General features: G+C 40.2%; 2 protein-coding genes across 2 annotated transcripts; both read right to left on the bottom strand.

Annotated features, from left to right (window-relative positions):
• Positions 1,398–5,033, bottom strand: LOC8067735 (putative B3 domain-containing protein Os04g0346900). Its single transcript, XM_002447459.2, has 8 exons — positions 4,989–5,033; positions 4,633–4,915; positions 4,004–4,086; positions 3,596–3,884; positions 3,314–3,510; positions 2,476–2,713; positions 2,149–2,369; positions 1,398–1,868 (listed from the first exon to the last, which is right to left on the bottom strand). The coding sequence occupies exons 1-8, from the start codon at positions 5,031–5,033 to the stop codon at positions 1,623–1,625; spliced, it is 1,602 nt and encodes a 533-aa protein (XP_002447504.2). The 3' UTR covers positions 1,398–1,622.
• Positions 17,936–18,847, bottom strand: LOC110436406. Its single transcript, XM_021463494.1, has one exon. The coding sequence runs from the start codon at positions 18,845–18,847 to the stop codon at positions 17,936–17,938; it is 912 nt and encodes a 303-aa protein (XP_021319169.1).

Here is a 19,914-nt window from a genome sequence, read left to right on the forward strand (position 1 = left end):
ACAATAGTTTTTCACTAGCGTTGTTGATGATGTTGATGTAGTCGTTTGCTTTCTTGAGGGCAAGCCGATGAGCTTTCAAGATGGTGCTCTCTTGTAGCTGTTGTGCGATAGTGGTGGTGGAGGCCATAGGTGCCCGAAGGATCGTTGTGGTCTCCGATTCCAGGTGTCAAGGTCATGGCCGGGGTGGCCATCGGCGGCGTGGTAGAGGGTGGCGGCGCGGGCTGGTGGCAGTGGTGCAGGCATAGAGAAGGGGCGGCAGCGTAGGGAGAGGAGAGAGTAGAGGTTAAAGCCCTTCAGCTATTTCTTTCTTGACCCAATAGGTACATGGCCCCTTGTATTTATAGTCCTAGGAGACTTGGCCCCTAAGTAATCTCAGATTTAGCCCCTAAACAATCTCAGGAGATCCTTACAGTAATTGAATTCTCCTTTTCTAGCAATCACAACTCTTTCTAAATCTACTAGAACTCTTATTAAGGTAACTAGATATTCATGACGTGATGATAACGGTGATGGCAGCAATGGCAGCAGGGGCGCTGGCACCCCCTCCATGGGCCCCGACCGATCTGTTCTCTCGGTTGACAGTCATAGCCTGTATTGGGCGTGTGACAGTAATCATCTTCAATCTTCACCTCTACTATTTGTTTGCCAAATTACCAGTTACAATATAAATTCTATGTGATGTACCACTATAAATATGGTATACATGTGGTAAGATCAAAATATCGGTCAAGTTTAATATATGTACATGGCAGTCGCCCTACCTGAAATTTTTGGCTAGATCCACCACTGCTGACCAGAAGTACAAATTCTAGTGCTGACTCGCTACATCTATATCAGCGACGTTACACTAATGCCCGATCGTGAATATATTCATTCAATCACCGGCTCGTGATTCATTAGCGATAACACCAGATCACCATTAATTAGCCTTAACATGAATACTTGACATAAGCTAGTATTATTTAGTTAAGCCAAAAATCCAAAATACGTAACTGCAAGTAGATAGGACATACTCCTTCCGTACCCAAAATACTTGACGTCCTGAGCTCCTATCGAAATTTCACAGAAGCTGACGTTGTAAAGCTTGCAGCTGCACGCGGTACGGCTTTACCCTGACGCTCGCGTCCGTTCAGCTGGCCGCTCGGCCTCGATGCAAACGCCCCTGGTGCTCACGTCCCTTCAGCTGGCCAAAGCATTAATCGGCCTCGATGCAAACGTGAAGATGGCCAACCCGCACAACGCCATGCAAACGCGAGCGCTTTTTTCAAAAAAAAAGTTATGGCTGCGAGAGCTCGAACCGTGGGCGTCCAAGCCTCTGAAGCGGTGACCTTGCCAACCCAACTACGAAGTATAGTTGTTCAGATTGCGAACGCACTTCTATTTAATAGGGGCAAGGATGGAAAGATAACCCCTAATTAATCACTTCTTGGTTACCACAATTTTGTCCTAAACGTCAGGTATTTTAGGTATGGAGGGAGTACATAGGAAGCAAAATACAATATATTAACACAATAAGCTACTTTAATTTCATCCAGTCAAACTACAAGTAGCTGGGACATCAGTAGGCAGGAAATTCCCTAAAGAGGCGTTGAAGCCAAGCACTCAACAGCCCAAGCCATAGCTTAGTGACGATGTGTGATGACGACATGCCACAGCTTGGTTTCGATGACATTGAAGGTGCAGACATCACCAACCTTCAGTTCGTTCTCCCTGCAGAACTTTTGCCATCCCAGCTCAATAGTATAATTACCATCCTTTTGCCAGTGACCACCAACCCGCCAAGAATTACTGCTATTGATTGAGGTCTTGAGTGTGATCGTGCAGCGTTGCCGTAATCCAATCTTTTTGCAAAAGGCCGGTGCCAAAGACTGCAATAATCGCAATCACGTTAGTAACATAACTGATTATTGTAAGCTATATGTCAGTTATTGATGTATATATTACAGAAGATACAAAGAACTAATATATCTTAATTCTTGTTGATGTAGGTTTGAGTACTATACTTTTTGATAGCATGTGCATGTATGCTCTCACTAATTAAAAATATCAGAATGAGGTGTTCAATCAGTTCATATTCATGCTCAAATTTGAGTGACTTTAACCATATTCCTAAGTTCCTAGAATCAACGGGAGAATGATCATCCTTACAAGTCGCCTTGCTATTGAGTTGGTATTCATCTCCTTCTGTATCCAAGATGGCGGCCCAATGTCATAGACACATCTTGTGAATGATCGAACCTTGCTCAAAGAAGTCATGGAGATTTTTGGCTCCTTTGCTTCTTCACTACTTGAACTACCCTTATTGGTCTTGTGGTCCCTACTGGATGAACAAGGTGACTTTTTTTGCTTAAAAGTATCTGCTAATGTTGCTGCATCATAAAACAAAATGAACATGCACTTTAGTTTTTAACTCACATTCAATATATTGTGAACAATCTACATATGAAAAAAGAACTGATTTACATTTGTGCTTACAGCGCGTGATAGTGACATGCCACAGTGTGGTTTCGATGATGTTGAAGGTGCACAGGTCGCCTGCCTTGAGCCTATTATCCTGGCAGAAGCTCTTCCAGCCCTCTCCAAGAATATAGCAAGAGCCCTTGTATGCAGCACCACGCACTAGCCATGATCTGGTGCTGTCTATTTCTGTCTTAAGGGTGATTGTGCAAGAAAACCGGAACCCAATCCAGTTGCAGAACTTCTTTGACAACGACTGCAAGCATTGTGATGTAACAGCTTATTTCACTAAGCATCAACATTTGATTGCTAGTGGGCAAATACTAACTATTGGATAGTTGCTATGTGCCTCTTCATGTGGGTTGGCTTAGAAAGATATGAAATACTGTGGAAGCTCTATTATTTGGTCAAAGTTTTACCTTTATTTTTTTTTAGATAAAGGATAATGGGTTCCACCTTTTGTATTATACAATGCAAAGTCCACTGTTGTTTATAACTAACATGTTATATCAGCATGTTAGTTTCTATTATTCAACCTTGCAGACAAAAAATTCCTTTCACTTCAGTTGCTTATTGAAATGAACCGTATCCTAGGTTGTGAAGCAAAACTAGAGGGGTACAGATAAAAGGAGGGACTAGAAGTTATACTATCTCCAGTCAAGAATACTGGAAGTTAAGATATGGAAAGGATGAACAAAACAAGTTGTGCCATAAAAAGTCTGAAACCCATGTTTACATGAGTGGAGGTAGTAACAGATATAATTGTATGATAAAAGAGGCAATGTAATAAAGCATCAAAATAAAAAAAATAACAAAAATAGAGAATGCACTCAAGCAGACCAAAAGCTGAGCTTACAAGAAGGCGCTCAAGTGCATAGGTATTGATCTTTTTCTTTATCCAAGATGTTGTCCCCATCTGATAGGGTTCTTGCAGTTTCAGTGATGGGGAAGTCACTGAACTTTTTGGCCTCTTGTTTTCTTCACTGCTTGACTTATTATCATTGCTTTTACGTTTCCTGATGGAAGAATGTGTTTCCTGTCGTTTTTCCGTATCTGGCAGTGAGAAGACAAAAGTTATACACATACCCTCATATGCGCCGGTAGTCTCAATACACCAAGCAGCAATTCATTTTCTCACTTAGTTGAATCCCAGCGTTCTGGTGCCTGAAATCTTTCTGGCATCCACCAAGTCCAAATGCTTTGAATTTGAAAACCATGTTCCCTTCATATCTCAAGAGCAAAACGTCACCATTACATATTCCATGGAACTCCAGAAACTGTGACCAGCCACCTGTGAAGAACATGCCTGATTTATCATTCTTAAGCTCAATATGCCAAAATTTGCCAAGGGGGCTGAGAATGACGGCCGTCTTGCTGTTTAGGCACTCTTCTGTGACGTAATTTTTCACAAACCTAGCAGGCAATATCTGCAACAGCATATGTATGAATGTGAAAAGGCACAATGTTCTTGATACATCTCAAGTTTAAATGTTCAACAAGATGTACATTCTTATCAGAATATATTATCCAGAGTTTGCATATATACCATCTTTTCCGAGAGATATGGATGAAAAATCCTGATGAACTGTGGCTTACAGATAACACCTTTGCTGGTTCTGGATGTCATAACTGAAGAAAATGTATCAATACAAACTGAAATAATTATACTAGCTACAATTCCAAATGCAGATCATTTACAATTCTAGTCACAGTCAAATTTACTTTTTTTTTTAACTTGACCATTGATATACAAGAAGTTACGCAAATTCACAATTCTATTTGAAATGGGATATATGTCAATAAAGTTACAATTCAATGCATTATATTGAAGACCGTGTTACTGCTGTAAACACCCTGATTTGGAAATAGAAGATGTAGTATTTCTAATTAATTACTAAAAATAATGTTACCAATACAATATCATCATTAGTTATATAAGTGCAATAGTTTCAACTGCGATTCGTGGGACCATTCAATTAGAATATATCTTTTTTTTTTCATTCATTAGTAGAGCTCGAATCTTAAAAATTGAATGTGCTATATATGTTCAGCACTGCAATCTTGACGTCCTCGATGAACTTTCTCAACGTCCCATACCAATTACGAGATTATAGGGTCCCTAAATAAATTAATTAGCATCATCACCCAGATTTGCCTGGAAACAATAGTGTTCACCTGCCGCCGGAGCGCCGAACTCCTTGATGCACAAGCTGGTGTCGAACACCTTGACGGTGAGCGCGCCGCCGCCCTCGTGCCGGAGCACGACGAACCAACCGAGGCCGACGCCGTGCGCGGCCAAGAACTCCGCCCAGCCGCGCCCCAGGAACGCACCGTCGCCGTCCCGGCCCACCTCCACGCGCCACACCTTGCCGAACGGAGAGACCACGAGGGCCGTCCGCTCTGCCGCCCCTTCGCCTTCGCCGGCGTCGAAGCACCCGGCGAGCTCGTCGGAGATGCGCTGCGGAATCAGTGTGGGTTTCGTTAGCACAGGAAAGCGTCGACGACTGGCGATCGAGAGAGGCTGTGCTTACCAGCTTGTGGAAAGGAGGAAGCAGGACCTTGAACTGCTTCGCCATGGCGGGCGCAGCAGGACGAGGACCAGGGTCGCTGGGCAATGGCATGGTGATGGTGGACGCTGCACGGCAGGGTACGGCCCGGTGTCATGAGTGAAGATATACGAAGCAGAGGACCACAGAACGACGCTTCGGTTTCCTTCTAAATCGGAAATAAATCTTTTGTTTTAAATAAGAAAATCACTACGTGAGTAAACACAGCGTTCGTCTGTGGTCTCGGAATAACAGCGGGTACGATATAATAATTTTATAGTCAAACAAATATTAATGTAGATTGTAGAAGTCCAGAAGAGAGAAGACAGGAGAGCTTGAGTTTCGTAGTACAAACAACTAGTTCGGTATGGTTGCCTAGCTTGTATGCAGTGGTGAGTCTATATATAAGGCCGTGTTTAGTTCCTCAACCAAAACATTTCGTTACACTGTAGCTTTTTCGTTTATTTGTGGTAATTATTGTCCAACCATGGACTAACTAGGCTTAAAAGATTCGTCTTGTCAATTTCGATCAAACTGTGTAATTAGTTTTTATTTTCATCTATATTTAATACTCCATGCATACGTCTAAAGATTCGATGTGACGGAGAATCTTGAAAAATTTTGGGTTTTTGGTAGGAAGTAAACAAGGCCTAAGGGCACTCCCAATGCAAAAACTATCATGATTTCTAACTCTACTATAATTCACCTAACAGAATTATGCTTGGTCCACCCAAAAAAACGCCCCTGCTGAGGGCCTCAACCATTGTGTACCCAGGATAATGCACACAGGACTTTGTCTTCATCCAAATCAACGTCTCAAAACTAAACAGGACCAAATCTAACGGTGGTAGAGAAAAGTTTGAAGCGATTGCTGCGGCTGATCCGTGTTGGCATCGATCCGGCCATCAGCGTTGTAGCTCGTGTCGAGGGTGGTGTTCATCTAACTGTCGGCGCTGTGGCTCGTGCCCTCGTCGATTCAGGAGTAGGAGCCGCCTCGTCGTAATCTGATTTCAGGGGTAGTGATCGACTGATCCGCAGCCTTGCCACTTCCAGCATTGCGACACGCCGATCTGGTGGGGGAGCGGGGATTTGGCACGGCAGCCCACAAATCTGGTGCACTGCAGTTCGACACCGGGAGTTGGAGGCACCTTCTATGCAGGCGGCGACTAAAAGTACGTAAACTCTGCATCTCCTATTTTATGTCAGTCGCTGCGGAGATGCTATGTAAGTGTGCTCGACGGATTGTGCAGGATGGACAACAGGTGAGATAAACCATGCCACAATGATTAGCCTGATATAACTAAGTATGGTGCATTAACTAATGAATTTATGTGATGATGTTTAGTAGTAAAGTAATGTACAATTAATCTAAGAAGAATAAGAAAATATCATATGACAATTGCTTTATAGCTTCCGAGCCTGATGCTATAACTCCTGTACGCCGCCAATCAGCCTGATGCCATACGCAAGCCGTGGCTACATTGTTGCAGTAAGTACAATGGGCTCCGAGATGTCAATTTGGCATGCGAGCATCAGAGCATGAGCCGTCATCTCATGAGACGACGAGCTCTTTTTCTCACATGTTCCTTAGACGTGTTTCTGCAAGAATGATCACATAGAGACAGCTCTGAGGCTTCAAAGTTTTAATCTATGTTTATCGATTAGTTTTTTATTATGTAATCCGATCCACAAAAGAATATAACTATAGTATCTGTATCGTATGGCTTAATCTAGCTTAGTTTAACTAAATTTATAGCAATTTATATTAGCATTTATGTTTTTAAATAAATTGATCATATTATGTAAACTTATTTTGCATCATGAATATATTTTATAAATTTCATCAAGTTCAGACTATTTAATTCATCGAGAATTATATTTTTCGGATAGAGTATTTAATTAAAAATTGAAACAAACATTGTCTATGTTTAATTTTGCAGTCCCATGCTTCAAGTAAAATCTTCACTGATGGCAAAATGAAAATCACTACTTAGAAGAAGCAAACATTACTAAGCAAATAATTAGTGGTGTAAGAAGGAGCCGAAAAGGTAATTAGTGATTCTCTTAAAATATTTTACTACACTGAGAAGGAGCAAACATTACTAAGCAATGTACAATTAATCTAAGAATAAGAAAATATCATATGGCCATTGCTTTATAGCTTCAGCCATCGATAGTGTATTGGTGCTGCAGCATGCAGAGATTCAGTATAAAAGATAATAACGGTTGTTATTGTAATAAAACAATGTCAAGTTAATATAACAACGGGTCACAACAGAGAGAAATAGAATTCAAATCCATTTACTATCGACCCTGACCCTTAGCTTTTGGTTCGTGTAATTATTATTGCTACACGATTGTACATAATTTTTATATTTAAATATATTCAGAGTGACGGAACCCTTGGAGGTATGTTGCAATGTCGGGTAAAACTAAGTTGACACGTGCAATAATGTGGAAAAGCAGAGAACACATATTAGCAGCAATATGCACAAACATCCATTTCATCACCACTAATGAAACTTTGGTTCGGTAAGTCATCCTAAAAAAAATTATTTTGTTCTAATTTTAGATATTTCAGTTGTCCGTTCTAGAATTCCTATAAAAAGTAATTTGTGTTCTTAATCTTGTTTTGTCGCAAAGAGTAGGTACAAAGTACACGACCATACCTAATTTTTTTGAATTTTAGTAAGATTAAAAATATTTTGAATGAAGATCTAGAGATGGATCATGAATGCTTAAATATGGCTAATCGGATGGTTGCGTGCAACCAACACATGGTGCTGAAGAAACAAAAATACCACTTCATGCACCTCAAGTGTGCTATAAATTTATATATAAATTTATTGTTTATCAAAGATTTACAATAATTGTATAATTAATTAAAATTATTTTTTTGCACAGTGTCAGGAAATAACTTGGTTTGGACGAGATCCACGTATATTGTACAATAATTGACAAGGTATAACACAAATTGAGAAAAATACTTGAGTGTTGGCCGGACATGGAGTACAAAATTAAAGATTGTAACAATTGTAAGTTATGTTTTGTATACACTGTACAAAATTAATTTATTTTGATTAGCACTTTCTCTATGTTTGCTTTTAGATTCTACTACCATATTATCAAAGCGGATTGTACACTTTATTCATAATGGACATTGAAAACAAAACCGTGCACATTATGACCCCCTTAAAGATGGTGTATGTTCGAAGGGTTATGATCAAAGAATTGCATATATACCTACATTCCAAACTATTGCTAGAATGTTCAGTCTCAATGCTGTCTAATTCTAAATGGAACGACAATATTTATGATTGGAAGAAAGAATACCATACATGTGTAACAAAGGTTACAAATAATAAATACATATAATCAGTTGTAATACATGTCACATGTTAAATACAAAAATAATTATTTCATTTATGTACATCAAATAAACAACCGATCTTATCTAGGTAACTGGGAGACATTCTTATATATATGATTTCATGAAGTTGTGGGATGGCGAAAGATTGCCACCGATTAACACTATAAGAGTATGTAGTCTCTAGCTATATATTGTACACTACATAGAAAAATAATAACTTATTATTATATTATCTATTCCATGACAGCTCTCAACTTCACTGAGAATGAAATTCTTTGCAGACGTTTTGACGAGTCGTGCAAACAAATGTTTCGACAACATCCCTGGAGATCTCCAATACATGATTGAAGAGTTAGACATAATGTAACTTAGATGGTTATAATATTAGAAATGACTTTACTATGCATTCTTATATGCAAAACTATTTTCGAATTATATATAGACTCAAATATAATTGTATAAATTAGACTATATAAAAACAATTTTGTTGTTTTAAGAGACATTGTTAAGATAAAGCCGTAACGTTAGCACGGGTATTATACTAGTAGACATTAATTATAGTGTCATCTAAGTATTTTGCTGAGGCAAGAGAGTTATTAAAGAGAGAGAAAAAAAATTATAGAAATTGGGTCTAAGTTATGGCCTGTTTAGATTTGAAATTTTTTGGCCTAAAGAGAAAAATTTATATGGAATTGGAGCCTGAGAACTAAACAGGGTTAAAAAATTTTGGAGCCAAAATTTTGGGCTGCAACTGTGCACGCACTTTCATGGAATCCCACCAATGACAACTTGAGCTGCATGCAGTTGCAGTTGTCATTAGTGGGCTTCTATGGAAGTGCACGCACGGTTGCAGCCTAAAATTTTAGTCCTAAAATTTTTTAGCCTCGTTTAGTTCTTAGACCCCAATTCCATAAAAAATTTTCTCTTTGGGCTAAAAAATTTCAAATCTAAATAGGTCCTTAGAAACTATGTATACACAAAATCCAAGATATAAAGTGATACGATTAGCGAAGAATGGAGAGAGAATGAATGTGATTGAGTAACTAAAATATTTTATAGAAACTATCCATTGAGACTATAGTTTCTATATATAGTGTCTATAAAAATTAATACGTACAGAAACTACATATAATTTCTAGCATTGGGAGTGCCCTAAGTGAATGTGAGGAGGATTAAGAAAAAGAAAACGTAAGATAGCTAAAAAGAATAATTAAACATTTATATATATATACAAATAAAATATAATTATTGTAAAATGTTTGACTTATAACTAACTACTTTGCTTTATTTTGGACTTGTTCTAAAAACATTCCTGGACATTTTTAAAAAGTAACTACGAAATCTTGATTTTTTTTATAAAATTGAAACAAAAAGTCTCTAATAACTTCTTAACTCTCTATCTTTTCGCACTTAAGAAAACCAATCAACAATGGAAAGATAAGTGCAGACATACAATCTGCCAATTTGGAGAGGGAAGGCGTGCAAAATATAATGAAAAAAGGACAAGGTTTCCAATACGAAAATCTCCAATAACATCTTATCTTAACTCTCAATCTTTTCACGAAATCGATCCAAACACACAAAGGTACGTGTGTGTATCAAATCGGTCAATATGGAGATGGAAGGACGTGCGAAAGAATAAGAAAAAAGGCTATGGGATTTCCAATACAAATATACAAAAGAAAGAAAAATATTAAAATAATGGAACTGATTTGGAATATAAAAAGAAAAAAAATATAAAAGCATACATAAAGCAAAAACATCTTCCACGGTGTAATATTTTTTCTCATATCTTTCCAATCGTTCACCCCTTCTCACCCCGGATCCTCTTGCCCCACTTTCCTCCTTCCCGCCCACCACACATATAGGGCTAGGGCAGCCGCGCAGCGCACTATGCCAGGAGGTGGCCACCACGGCACCACCAGCCCGTTGGCGTGGATGCTCCGCACAGCGGCGGCGGCGGCGGCGGCCATAGCGCCCGCACGTGGAGGTGGCCGCACTGGGGCCAGTCCTCTGCGTCACCACGTCGAGAGAGAGAGAGAGAGAGAGAGGGAGGAGAGGGAGAGGGAGGGAAGGCGCAGGCAGGCAAGGGGATGGGGGCGCGAGCAGCGTAGTCGACGAGGCGGCGTGGAGAGGAGCAGCCAAGCAGGAGCGGAAGGGGCCTAGGGAGGCCGGGCGTGGAAGGAGGCCGTTCTTTTATCTCCGCGGCGGGTAGAGTGGCACGGTGATGTTGAGTCATAGTCGAAGCTTCATGGCCAGTAAGGCGGCACGGTAGCATCACGTAGAGACCGGAGTGTGCTCCGTTGCGTGACTGGTCTCACGACTCATTGGCTCGTCGTGGGTGGGTGCATGTAAAAAAACTCGACCAGGGGGAGAGACGTCCCCCTGGTTTTCGTCTTAAGAAGATGGTCCGCTTCTTTGGCGTGTTGTGCTGACCAGTTACACCGTGAGAGTGTTGGCTGGGTGGGTGCATGTAAAGATGGGAATGGTGTTTAAAGAAGAACTGTGAGTATCTATTTGGAATATTATCCTCATCCTTAGGTGCATGGGAGTCATGCTGCTGACGCTAGGGCGAACACGTCGAATTGGGGTGCAGCGTCCATCGGCGGGCTCTGCGGCCAAGGCAAGCCACTGTGAGATGATGTTTTTGTCAATAACCTTTTGTTCTCTCTAGAGGAGGAGGCGAGGTGGGTGGCAACCCTACCTCCGCTCTAGCTAGAACTCACACTCTCACAAACACACCGGCCGTTTTCTTTTTCCTGCATTACATGGGTACTCACTCATCTTATAAAATACCATTTCTTTTGTCGTGACTTGGTTTATTAATAAAAATTCTTCAAGAATGACTAAAATTGGACTATATTTGCATAAACTTTTTGAATAAGATGAGTGATCAAATTTGTGGTAAAAAAAAGGCATATGTTTTATAATATAGGATGGAGTTCGTGAACGAGAAGTAGCCGAGCTGCTCACAACAAAAAGCTAAGATGGAAGGGTCCCAATTGAAAAACTGCTAGAGTGAAAGAAAAATATAGAGTGGTTAGGTTGATTTATATTAGAAATAGTTTGGATTCTTAATGCAAAGTGTCTATTATCTTTCTTCTTTTTCTGTAAAATGGTCAAACGGCTAATAGATCAAAATTGCATAATAAATCTTAGAAAAACGCAAAATAAATATGAAATAAATCCTATTAGAATTGAGTTAACTGTATATAACTGCACAATAGCAGTGGTAAATCACACGTTGCATACCTTGTCTTTTCTGGGTAAATGCATTTAGCAAACATAGGACCTTGAGTTTCTATTCAAAATCAATTCTAGAAAAAAAAAACGACACAAGTTAATCATGTCAATTCCACACTATGGTAAAAGTTACATGCCTAAAAGGCTCATATCAGAATATAGTAAATGAAAACACCTAATCATTGTAGATGCTATGATGAGTATGATGTTTATCATGTTTGCTCCTGCAAGTAGGGGTTACATGTGCACATATATGATATCACTAATCTTTTATTATATTTCTGGATAAAATTGTGCCTAACTTTATCTAAGTATCTATCAATAGTGCCTCTGATATTTCAAATGGTAATAGGAGTTTAGATCCAGTCTACTACCTCCATGGCCTCCTCTAACCTTGTCGTCAACCTACTCTACACCAACATCATCTCTAAGAAGCTCTCAAAAAACAATCAGACCATGTGGAAGGGGCAAGAGTTCTTACCACACTCCATGCCGTTTGACTCATTGAACATGTGATCAATGTTTCTCTAATTCCTACCATCGAGATTGATGGCGAAGTCAATGACAAACCAGCCAAAAACTGCAAAAAACCATCTACAAAGAATGATGTGCATGGGACCGGTAAATCCTATAGTTCATCCCAGCCAACCAAGAAACTTTGTGAGAGAAGGAGGTGAGCTATAGATGAACCAACCATTATATGTATTGGTTGTTAAGTGTGTTGTAAGTTTCCATACAGCCAGCTGAAGGTATTATCCTTGCTCTAAGTTGTTGCAAAAGGTGTGATGATGCAGATTGTATTAAAACTTTAGGCAACTCCAAGAAAAGAGTATGTTTTACTAGCAAAGTCATCTAGGTGTCCAAGCAAAAACAACCCAAAATGTTTCGAAACATGCATTTCGTTAAAAGGAGAAGGGTTATGCAAACAAAGTTGTCACCAAACAGAACTCTATTTTTTTCAACGTAAGCAACAATAAAAAAAATGCCAAAGAAGTTGTTTTAGGGTATGTTTAGAATTGCTTCGCTCTATGTTTCTGAGCTTCACTTTATGTTTTTCAGCAAAACAGATGCAGCTTTATAGACTCTACTTCAGGAAAAAAAAAGTAGAGTCGAGAGAGCACGAGTCATTTGCATAAAAATGATTTCTATCTCTTTTCACTCTCTAAACGTTCTTCTATATTCCATATGCACAGTCTACGTCTTCTATTTTTGGCTAGCAAAAACCCAGATAGAAGATTATATAATTATTTAGAGAAATTGTTGGAGGGTAGTTTTTCACCAAATTCTCTATTCTTAGCATTTAGGAAGAACATATAGAGTCTTTCGAAGATGCTCTAAGAAACTCTAGAATTTTCTCCAAAAGTTTGCTAAAAGCACTTGCTATCCTTATTTGTTTTGGCAAAATATAAAAAATTATGGTCCAACAGTTTGGTAACTGGTAAAGATGTACATTTGGCCCGTTAATTTTGGCCCGGTCCGTGGCACGGCCCTGTCCGGTGATTGCGGGCCACGGGCGGCACGGCCTGTTGCCGGACCGGACCATGGGCCGTCGCATCAGCCCGCGGCACGGGACTGGTCCGGCCCAGTGGCGGCCCGGCCCAAACAACTCATTTTGTTCTATATGTTGTGATTCGGTGCTCTTTCTCTTTGATATAACTTGTGAATTGAGATATGTTTTACTTGAAACAATAAAATTGTATGCTGCTTTTTTCATATGCTGTGATTTGTGAAAAAAATTGATCTTTGTTAAAAAAAAATTGGTAAATTGAGACATGATATGCTTGTCGGGCTGTGGACCGGCCCGAGGTACCGGGCTGAACGGGCGGCACGGCCCGGAAAAATGGCCCACGGACCGGACCATGGGCCGCACCCTCGGCCCGCAGCACGATGGTGGCCCGGCCCGGTCGGCCCGTGGCCCGACGTGCCCCGCCCCGTGGCGTGCCGGCCCGACCCGTCGTACATCTATAGTAACTGGCTTGGCATCATTTGAGGAGTTGGCATTCTTCAGTTGAACACGCGGCATATTTGTGCGCAGAGTTTGGCTTGCCATTGCATGTAGGCTAGTCGAAGAGCCCGCGTGGCGCGCGGCCAAGCGACATAGGCGGATACAGTGGGTATTCCTGATATTCCCAGGAATACCCAACTGTTTTATGCACTAAGTATATATATATATATATATATTAGTATTTCTATATTTAGCAAATAAAATTTTTCTCTCATTCTTTTTGTCTATTTTTGTATTTCTTTTTTTACATAGGTTCTATGTTAGCTCGATTGCTAAAATTATTATATTTTGTTGTTTCTACAAATGAAACCTAATTATTTATCTCCAGACCAAATATATATTGACTCATGCCACCAAATATTAGTACAAATCATATCTTATTTCCAAACTCTTTTCGAAGACGAATCGGAATATGCACATGGCAACATGTATAAAAAACTATTCTTTTCGTGTGAGTGAACGAGGCATGAGTGGGAGGCAATTCCATAATCCTCATTGCTAAATCTCTAACCCTAACCGAACAGGCATGACGTAGTGGCGGCACTATTGATTCCCAGTGTCCTGAGCTCCTAGCGGCGCGGGGCGTGCAGTAGAGGTGCGACCTCTGTCTCTATGCTACGCCTACATGACGACCGTTGAGGACGCACGTCGGTTATGAGGTTAGAGGCAACAGCTGAATGACGGACCACCAGACACCAGCAAGGGAATACCCAAGATTTAAATCCTGGCTCCGCCGGCGACGGTAAAAATTAGTTGATCTAGTTTGGAAGTGGGTCTAGTTTTTTAATTTTATCAAGCTCAAATAGCAAACTGTTGGAGATACAATCTTTTTTTACTTATCATATGGTTTAGGCACTTGCCAAATCATAAGATTTGTCAAGTGAGATTTGGCAAACTCTTGGAGATGCTCTGCTCCAAGGTAAGAGCATCTCCAAGAGATTAGCAAAAAACATATTCTAAATTTAATGATTTAGCTATTTTGTAAAATAAAAGGCCACCCAAAAAATTGGACTACTCCAACAGTCTAGTTAAAAATTGCTATTAAGGGCCCACTCATCACAAAACAAAGGCTATCATCATCCTATCTTCCGTCCATACGTCTATACGAGGAAACCGATGGTCACGGCTGCCGCTCATCCGTCCAGAGGCCCCTGCCGCACAATTCACGCATGGTTTGGCGAGTGAGCCCGCTAGCTTTCTTTGCCGAGCGAAAAACGAGGGATAGCTAGTGGCTATTTTTAGACCACGGGATAGACAATCTGTTGGAGGCATGTTTTACATCAAAATATCCAAATCGGAATATGCGGAAGCAAATAGCAAGTCTCTTGGAGTTGCTCTAAGTTTGTAGAGGACGGGTGTTAAAAGTATGACCGTTACATCAGGAAAAAACAGGTTCCTTGGTTGCTAAGAGTTGTTGTAGTTACATCAGCGTGGAAACCAATACCTTGGTTGCTAAGAGTTATTCTATTTGAGTTTTTTAAATAAAAAAAAGGAGCTGTTAGATTTGGAGAAAAAAAATTGACAGTAATCGTGTCCAAGTCCAACACCTACTATTACTAGTACTAGACTAGATTTGACTTAGGTGAGCCGTTTTTTCTTTTTGACCATAGGCAGAAAAAGGTCTCGCAAGTTCCAAGTGACAGGGTTTAATACTGTCAGTTTAAAAGGAAAAGGGCTATAAAAATAAAATCGACACCAAACAGAACTTGTTTGTTTTTTTTCCAACGTAAGCAACAATAGAAAAAGGCATAGAAGTAGTTTTAGGGCAATGCTTGTAATTAATTCGCTTATTTTCAGCTCCACTCTATATTTTTCAGTCAAAGTGCTATTCCACAGTGAAGTTTATAAAATAGAGCTGGTGGAGAAGTTACAACAAGCCATTACATCAGCCTAGAAAATGGTTACTTGGTTGCTAGGGGGTATTTATTTTTGAGTGTTAAAATTTAACAAGTACTATAATATTTTTATTTTATTTGACAATTAGTGTCCAACTATAGATTAATTAGACTCAAAAAATTCGTCTCGCAAATTAAATTTTAGCTGTGTTTTTAGTTTTGTAAATAATATATATTTAGTACTATATATATATGTCTAAACATTTGATATGATGAAAGTTAAAGAAAATCCGGAAGAACTAAATTGGGCCTGAGAGTAATAGAGAAAGAGAGTTGTTCGATTTGGTGAAAAAGAAAGACGATAATCGTGTCCAAGTCCAACACCGGCTATTACGACTAGATTTGACTTAATCTGAGCCCCGTTTCTTGTTTTTGACCAAAGGCACACAAAAGGTCTCGCAAGTTCCAACTGACAGGGGTTTAATAATGTCCGTTGCAAAAACAAAAAGAAGAAGAAAAAATGATGCAGTAACTGTGGAAAAATGTTGCGGTAGTCCGCGTCTCCTCGACGCTCACAGGCAGTACTCACTCTATGCCAAAAGAATGTAAATCTATTGTAAAAAAAAAAGAATGTAAATCGCTCCCGAGAGGTTGAAAGATTTTTCAGTTTAATTAAATTTATATAAAATCTATCTATAACTCTTATAAAGCTAAACCCCACTAGATGAATTCTCTCTTCATACAAGGTGTCCACATCATTCTCCACTTAGTGACCCACTAAATATATTTTAGCTCTTCATGCAAGGCGTCCACATCTTTTATTAGATCTAATATAATAAAATAAATACAAGTCAAATTCATATGTGTACATACATAATAGACTGAATACCATATAGTAATATTATGCATATAATGATTTATTTTTAAAAAAATTCCGCAGCAACGCGCGGGGAATTTACCTAGTATTATATATAGTTAGATCTTTAATTAAATTTACTATGAAAATATATTTCATGACTAATCTAATAATACTTAGACATTATAAATATCAACACCTTTTAAACTATATTTGATTAAAATTAAGAATATTTGACTCCTCAGAGCATCTCCAGTGGTTTGCTAAACACACTTGTTATCTTGTATAATTTGGTAAAACTAAACAAATGACCCCTCCAATGGTTTGCTAATCAACTTGCCAAAAAATGGCAACTTGCCATTCTGCAGCCTTCGACGCGCAAATTTGCGCGGCTCGTTCCGCTTGCTATCGTGAGTTGCGGACGTCGCAGCCTCCTCTCCCGCGCGAGTGAATTTTTATCGTAGGTTCCCGCGTCTCCCGACTCCTCGCGCTTGGCATATACCCCGTCCTTTCGTGTTGAAACCAGAAAACGTCGCACATCTATTCCCTGGCGATTCCCCTGGTGATCGGCGAGTCGCTCGCGGCCCTGCGTCGTCCGGCCTCCGCCTCCCGCCCGCGCGTCGTCGGCCCTGCGTCGTCCGGCCTCCGCCACCCGGCCGCGCACCGTTCAGATCAAGGTACGTAAGTTCTGCCTGCATCCTCCCTAGGGTTCTTGGTCCAGATCGTTTGTTCGATGGAGTCCAGATTGTTCGATGGAGTCCAGATCGATTGTTCGTTGTTGTATGGTTCATGGTGGTCGTGGTACCCTGCATGATCTGCAGATAGGGTCCATATGCTTGATCTTCTTGATGTTTCAGATAATATATATCCGTGAATCAAAACAATGGTTGATAGTTTCTGTTTGTTCCCCACTGTCAGATGTGGTCTAAATTTAATTTCTGTTTGCTGAGTTTTGATCTTCTTCATAAAATTTAAAACTGTTGTATATATCTAGTGGCTTTGTCATTGATCAGTCCCTGCTAAAGTTCTGTCATTCAAGTTCCTAAATTGGATCTAGAAGAACAGTACTCATTGTCCTGCTCTGTGCAATGCCAGTAACTTCCAACTGTACCCAAGATCGGAGCCCCCTCACGGTTAGTTCTTGGAGATCTTTGTGGAGATGATGCCAGTAACTTCCAACTGTACCCAGCGTGAATGGCTTGAGAAGATGCAGCAGCAGATTGTCGAGAGGATGCTAGAAAATTAAGTTTATTCTAGTTCGGCTTACATAAATTTTAGTTAAAGTTCTTGTTAAGTTCCGATTAAGAAACCTTCAGTTCAGTTTAAATCGTTCTTAATTTCAGACTTTGTATACTTAATTTCAGTTGAATTTGAATGCCTTGTGATCTGGGCAATATTTGAGTTATTAAATGTGCTGTCATCTTCGCTTCCCACAGTCAGTCAGCATCGACGAAACTTGGGTCACGAATCTGGAACGCTGGTTGGGTGGAAACGGCAACGAAAATGGGTGAAACTTATACAGGTAGCAAATGATCATTCCACTTAAACATAAACATTCAGACTTAATCAAACGACGCTTCCTCCTAAACATAAACACATACAAATCCACTCAATAAACATAAGCTAATATAAATCCGGATGATGGTTCCATAGGTGCTCGATAAGATCTTCTTTTAACTGATCATGTGTTTCCTTACTTCTGATTTTTCTGTGAGCAGCAATGTATTCGTCAAGTGTCCGAGTAGGTCGTCCATGAGCAGGTTCGACATTATCTCCACCGTAATCAAAACCCTCATGAGGATCGACTATGAATCCTTCATCTTCCACAATCATATTGTGCATAATCACACAAGCTCTCATAATCTGAGATATTGTCTCTTTGTCCCAAATGTGAACAGGACCTCGAACGATAGCAAATCTAGCTTGAAGAACCCCAAAAGCTCTCTCGACCATCTTCCTAGCTGATTCTTGCGCTTTGGCAAAATATTGCCTCTTGTTCCCCATAGGAAGACTGATCGACTTGACTAAAGTAGCCCATGTGGGGTATATGCCATCAGCTAGGTAGTAGCCCATTGTGTAATCATGGCCGTTAATGAAATAGTTAACTTGTGGAGCTCTACCTTCTGCCAAGTTATCAAACAAAGGAGACCTATGCAGAACATTGATATCATTATGAGACCCGGGCATTCCAAAGAAGGCATGCCATATCCAAAGGTCATTTGAAGCAACTGCCTCCAAAATGATAGTGGGCTTCTCAACATGCCCCTTGTACTGACCTTGCTTCTCGTATGGACAATTCTTCCACGCCCAATGCATACAATCGATAGAACCTAACATGCCGAGAAAACCTTTTTGCTCACCAATTGCAAGTAAGCGTGCTACGTCCGCCTCAGTGGGATATCTGAGATATTCCTCTCCAAAGATTTCATCCACTGCAACAATAAACCTCCGTAGGCTCTCAAGTGTAGTACTCTCGCCAATGCGAATGTACTCATCTGTGGCATCAGCGGAAACCCCATAGGTGATCATACGCATTGCGGCAGTGATTTTTTGGAAACAACTCAATCCAAGTACGTTGGCCGCGTCCCTTTTTTGCACAAAGTAGTCATCGTGTGCTTCAACGACGTTCATTATGCGTAAGAAAAGCTCCCTAGACATTCTGTACCTGAATATATAACAAAAACAAAGTTTAGCAACTCCTATTTAAACACATAGATCTAGTTAATCCGAACTGAAAAAACACCAACCTTCGACGGAATAATTCAGGACCGTATGTTGGATTAACTGCCAAATAATCTTGAAACATCCTCTCGTGCCCGCCTTGTCTGTCACGGTAAATCATTGTACGACCTGGGACAGAGCCACCGTGTTTTTTTTATTGGCAAAGGTGTCGACAATCGCAACAGTCCCTAATATCAAACTATCCTCATCATCGGATGATGAATCATCCAACTGCCTTTCAAGAAGGGACCTCTTCCTAGGCATGATTCCTGAATGACAAATATATCCTAAATCAAAACCCCAATTCACAATAACTGAAATAAATACTAGGTTGCTGCAATAAACAAAAGAGAGATAAATTCACAATAATTATATTTGATAGAATACCCTAAACTCTGAACAAGCAAAAACAGTAAACCTGAACATATGGCCAGTAGCCTAAAAAATCATCATCATATATGCAGTTTGCACCATGAAGAAACGAACAGAGGGCAAGATCCAGCAATAGTTTTAATCTAAAAACTTCTATACATTTGTAAAAAACACAAAAAAAAGGAACTGGAGAAGATCAGAAACGTGGTTTCTGTAGGGCTGCGAGGATCACCTGGAGGGATTCAGAGAGGAGATGAGCACGTAGCAGCCTGTTGGAGGAGAAGGGATCAACGGCAACTAGTAGCGCTGGGAGAAGGGATCACCAGCTTCGACGGCCGAAGACCTAGCGGCAACTACGTAGCGTGGGAGAAGGATCGCGTGGACTACGACGGCCGAAGGGCAGGGAGAAGTCCTGTCAAAGTTAGTTGATGAAGTGGGCCTACTTTTCTTAATTTACCAAGCCCAAATAGCAAACCACTGAAGATACTAAGAATTTACACTTGCTATAT

The sequence above is a fragment of the Sorghum bicolor genome, chromosome 6, assembly GCF_000003195.3.
Source record: "Sorghum bicolor cultivar BTx623 chromosome 6, Sorghum_bicolor_NCBIv3, whole genome shotgun sequence".
In the NCBI taxonomy this organism is placed as follows: Eukaryota; Viridiplantae; Streptophyta; class Magnoliopsida; order Poales; family Poaceae; genus Sorghum; species Sorghum bicolor.

Excerpts from the sequence above, each read along its gene's own strand:
- LOC8067735 (XM_002447459.2), bottom strand. The coding sequence starts at position 5,033 with ATGGCGAAGCAGTTCAAGGTCCTGCTTCCTCCTTTCCACAAGCTG. Across the intron at positions 4,087-4,632 it reads GTTCGGCGCTCCGGCGGCAG|TTATGACATCCAGAACCAGC; the intron begins GTGAACACTATT and ends CATTTTCTTCAG. Across the intron at positions 2,370-2,475 it reads GCATGTCACTATCACGCGCT|CAACATTAGCAGATACTTTT; the intron begins GTAAGCACAAAT and ends TTTATGATGCAG.
- LOC110436406 (XM_021463494.1), bottom strand. The coding sequence starts at position 18,847 with ATGCGTATGATCACCTATGGGGTTTCCGCTGATGCCACAGATGAGTAC.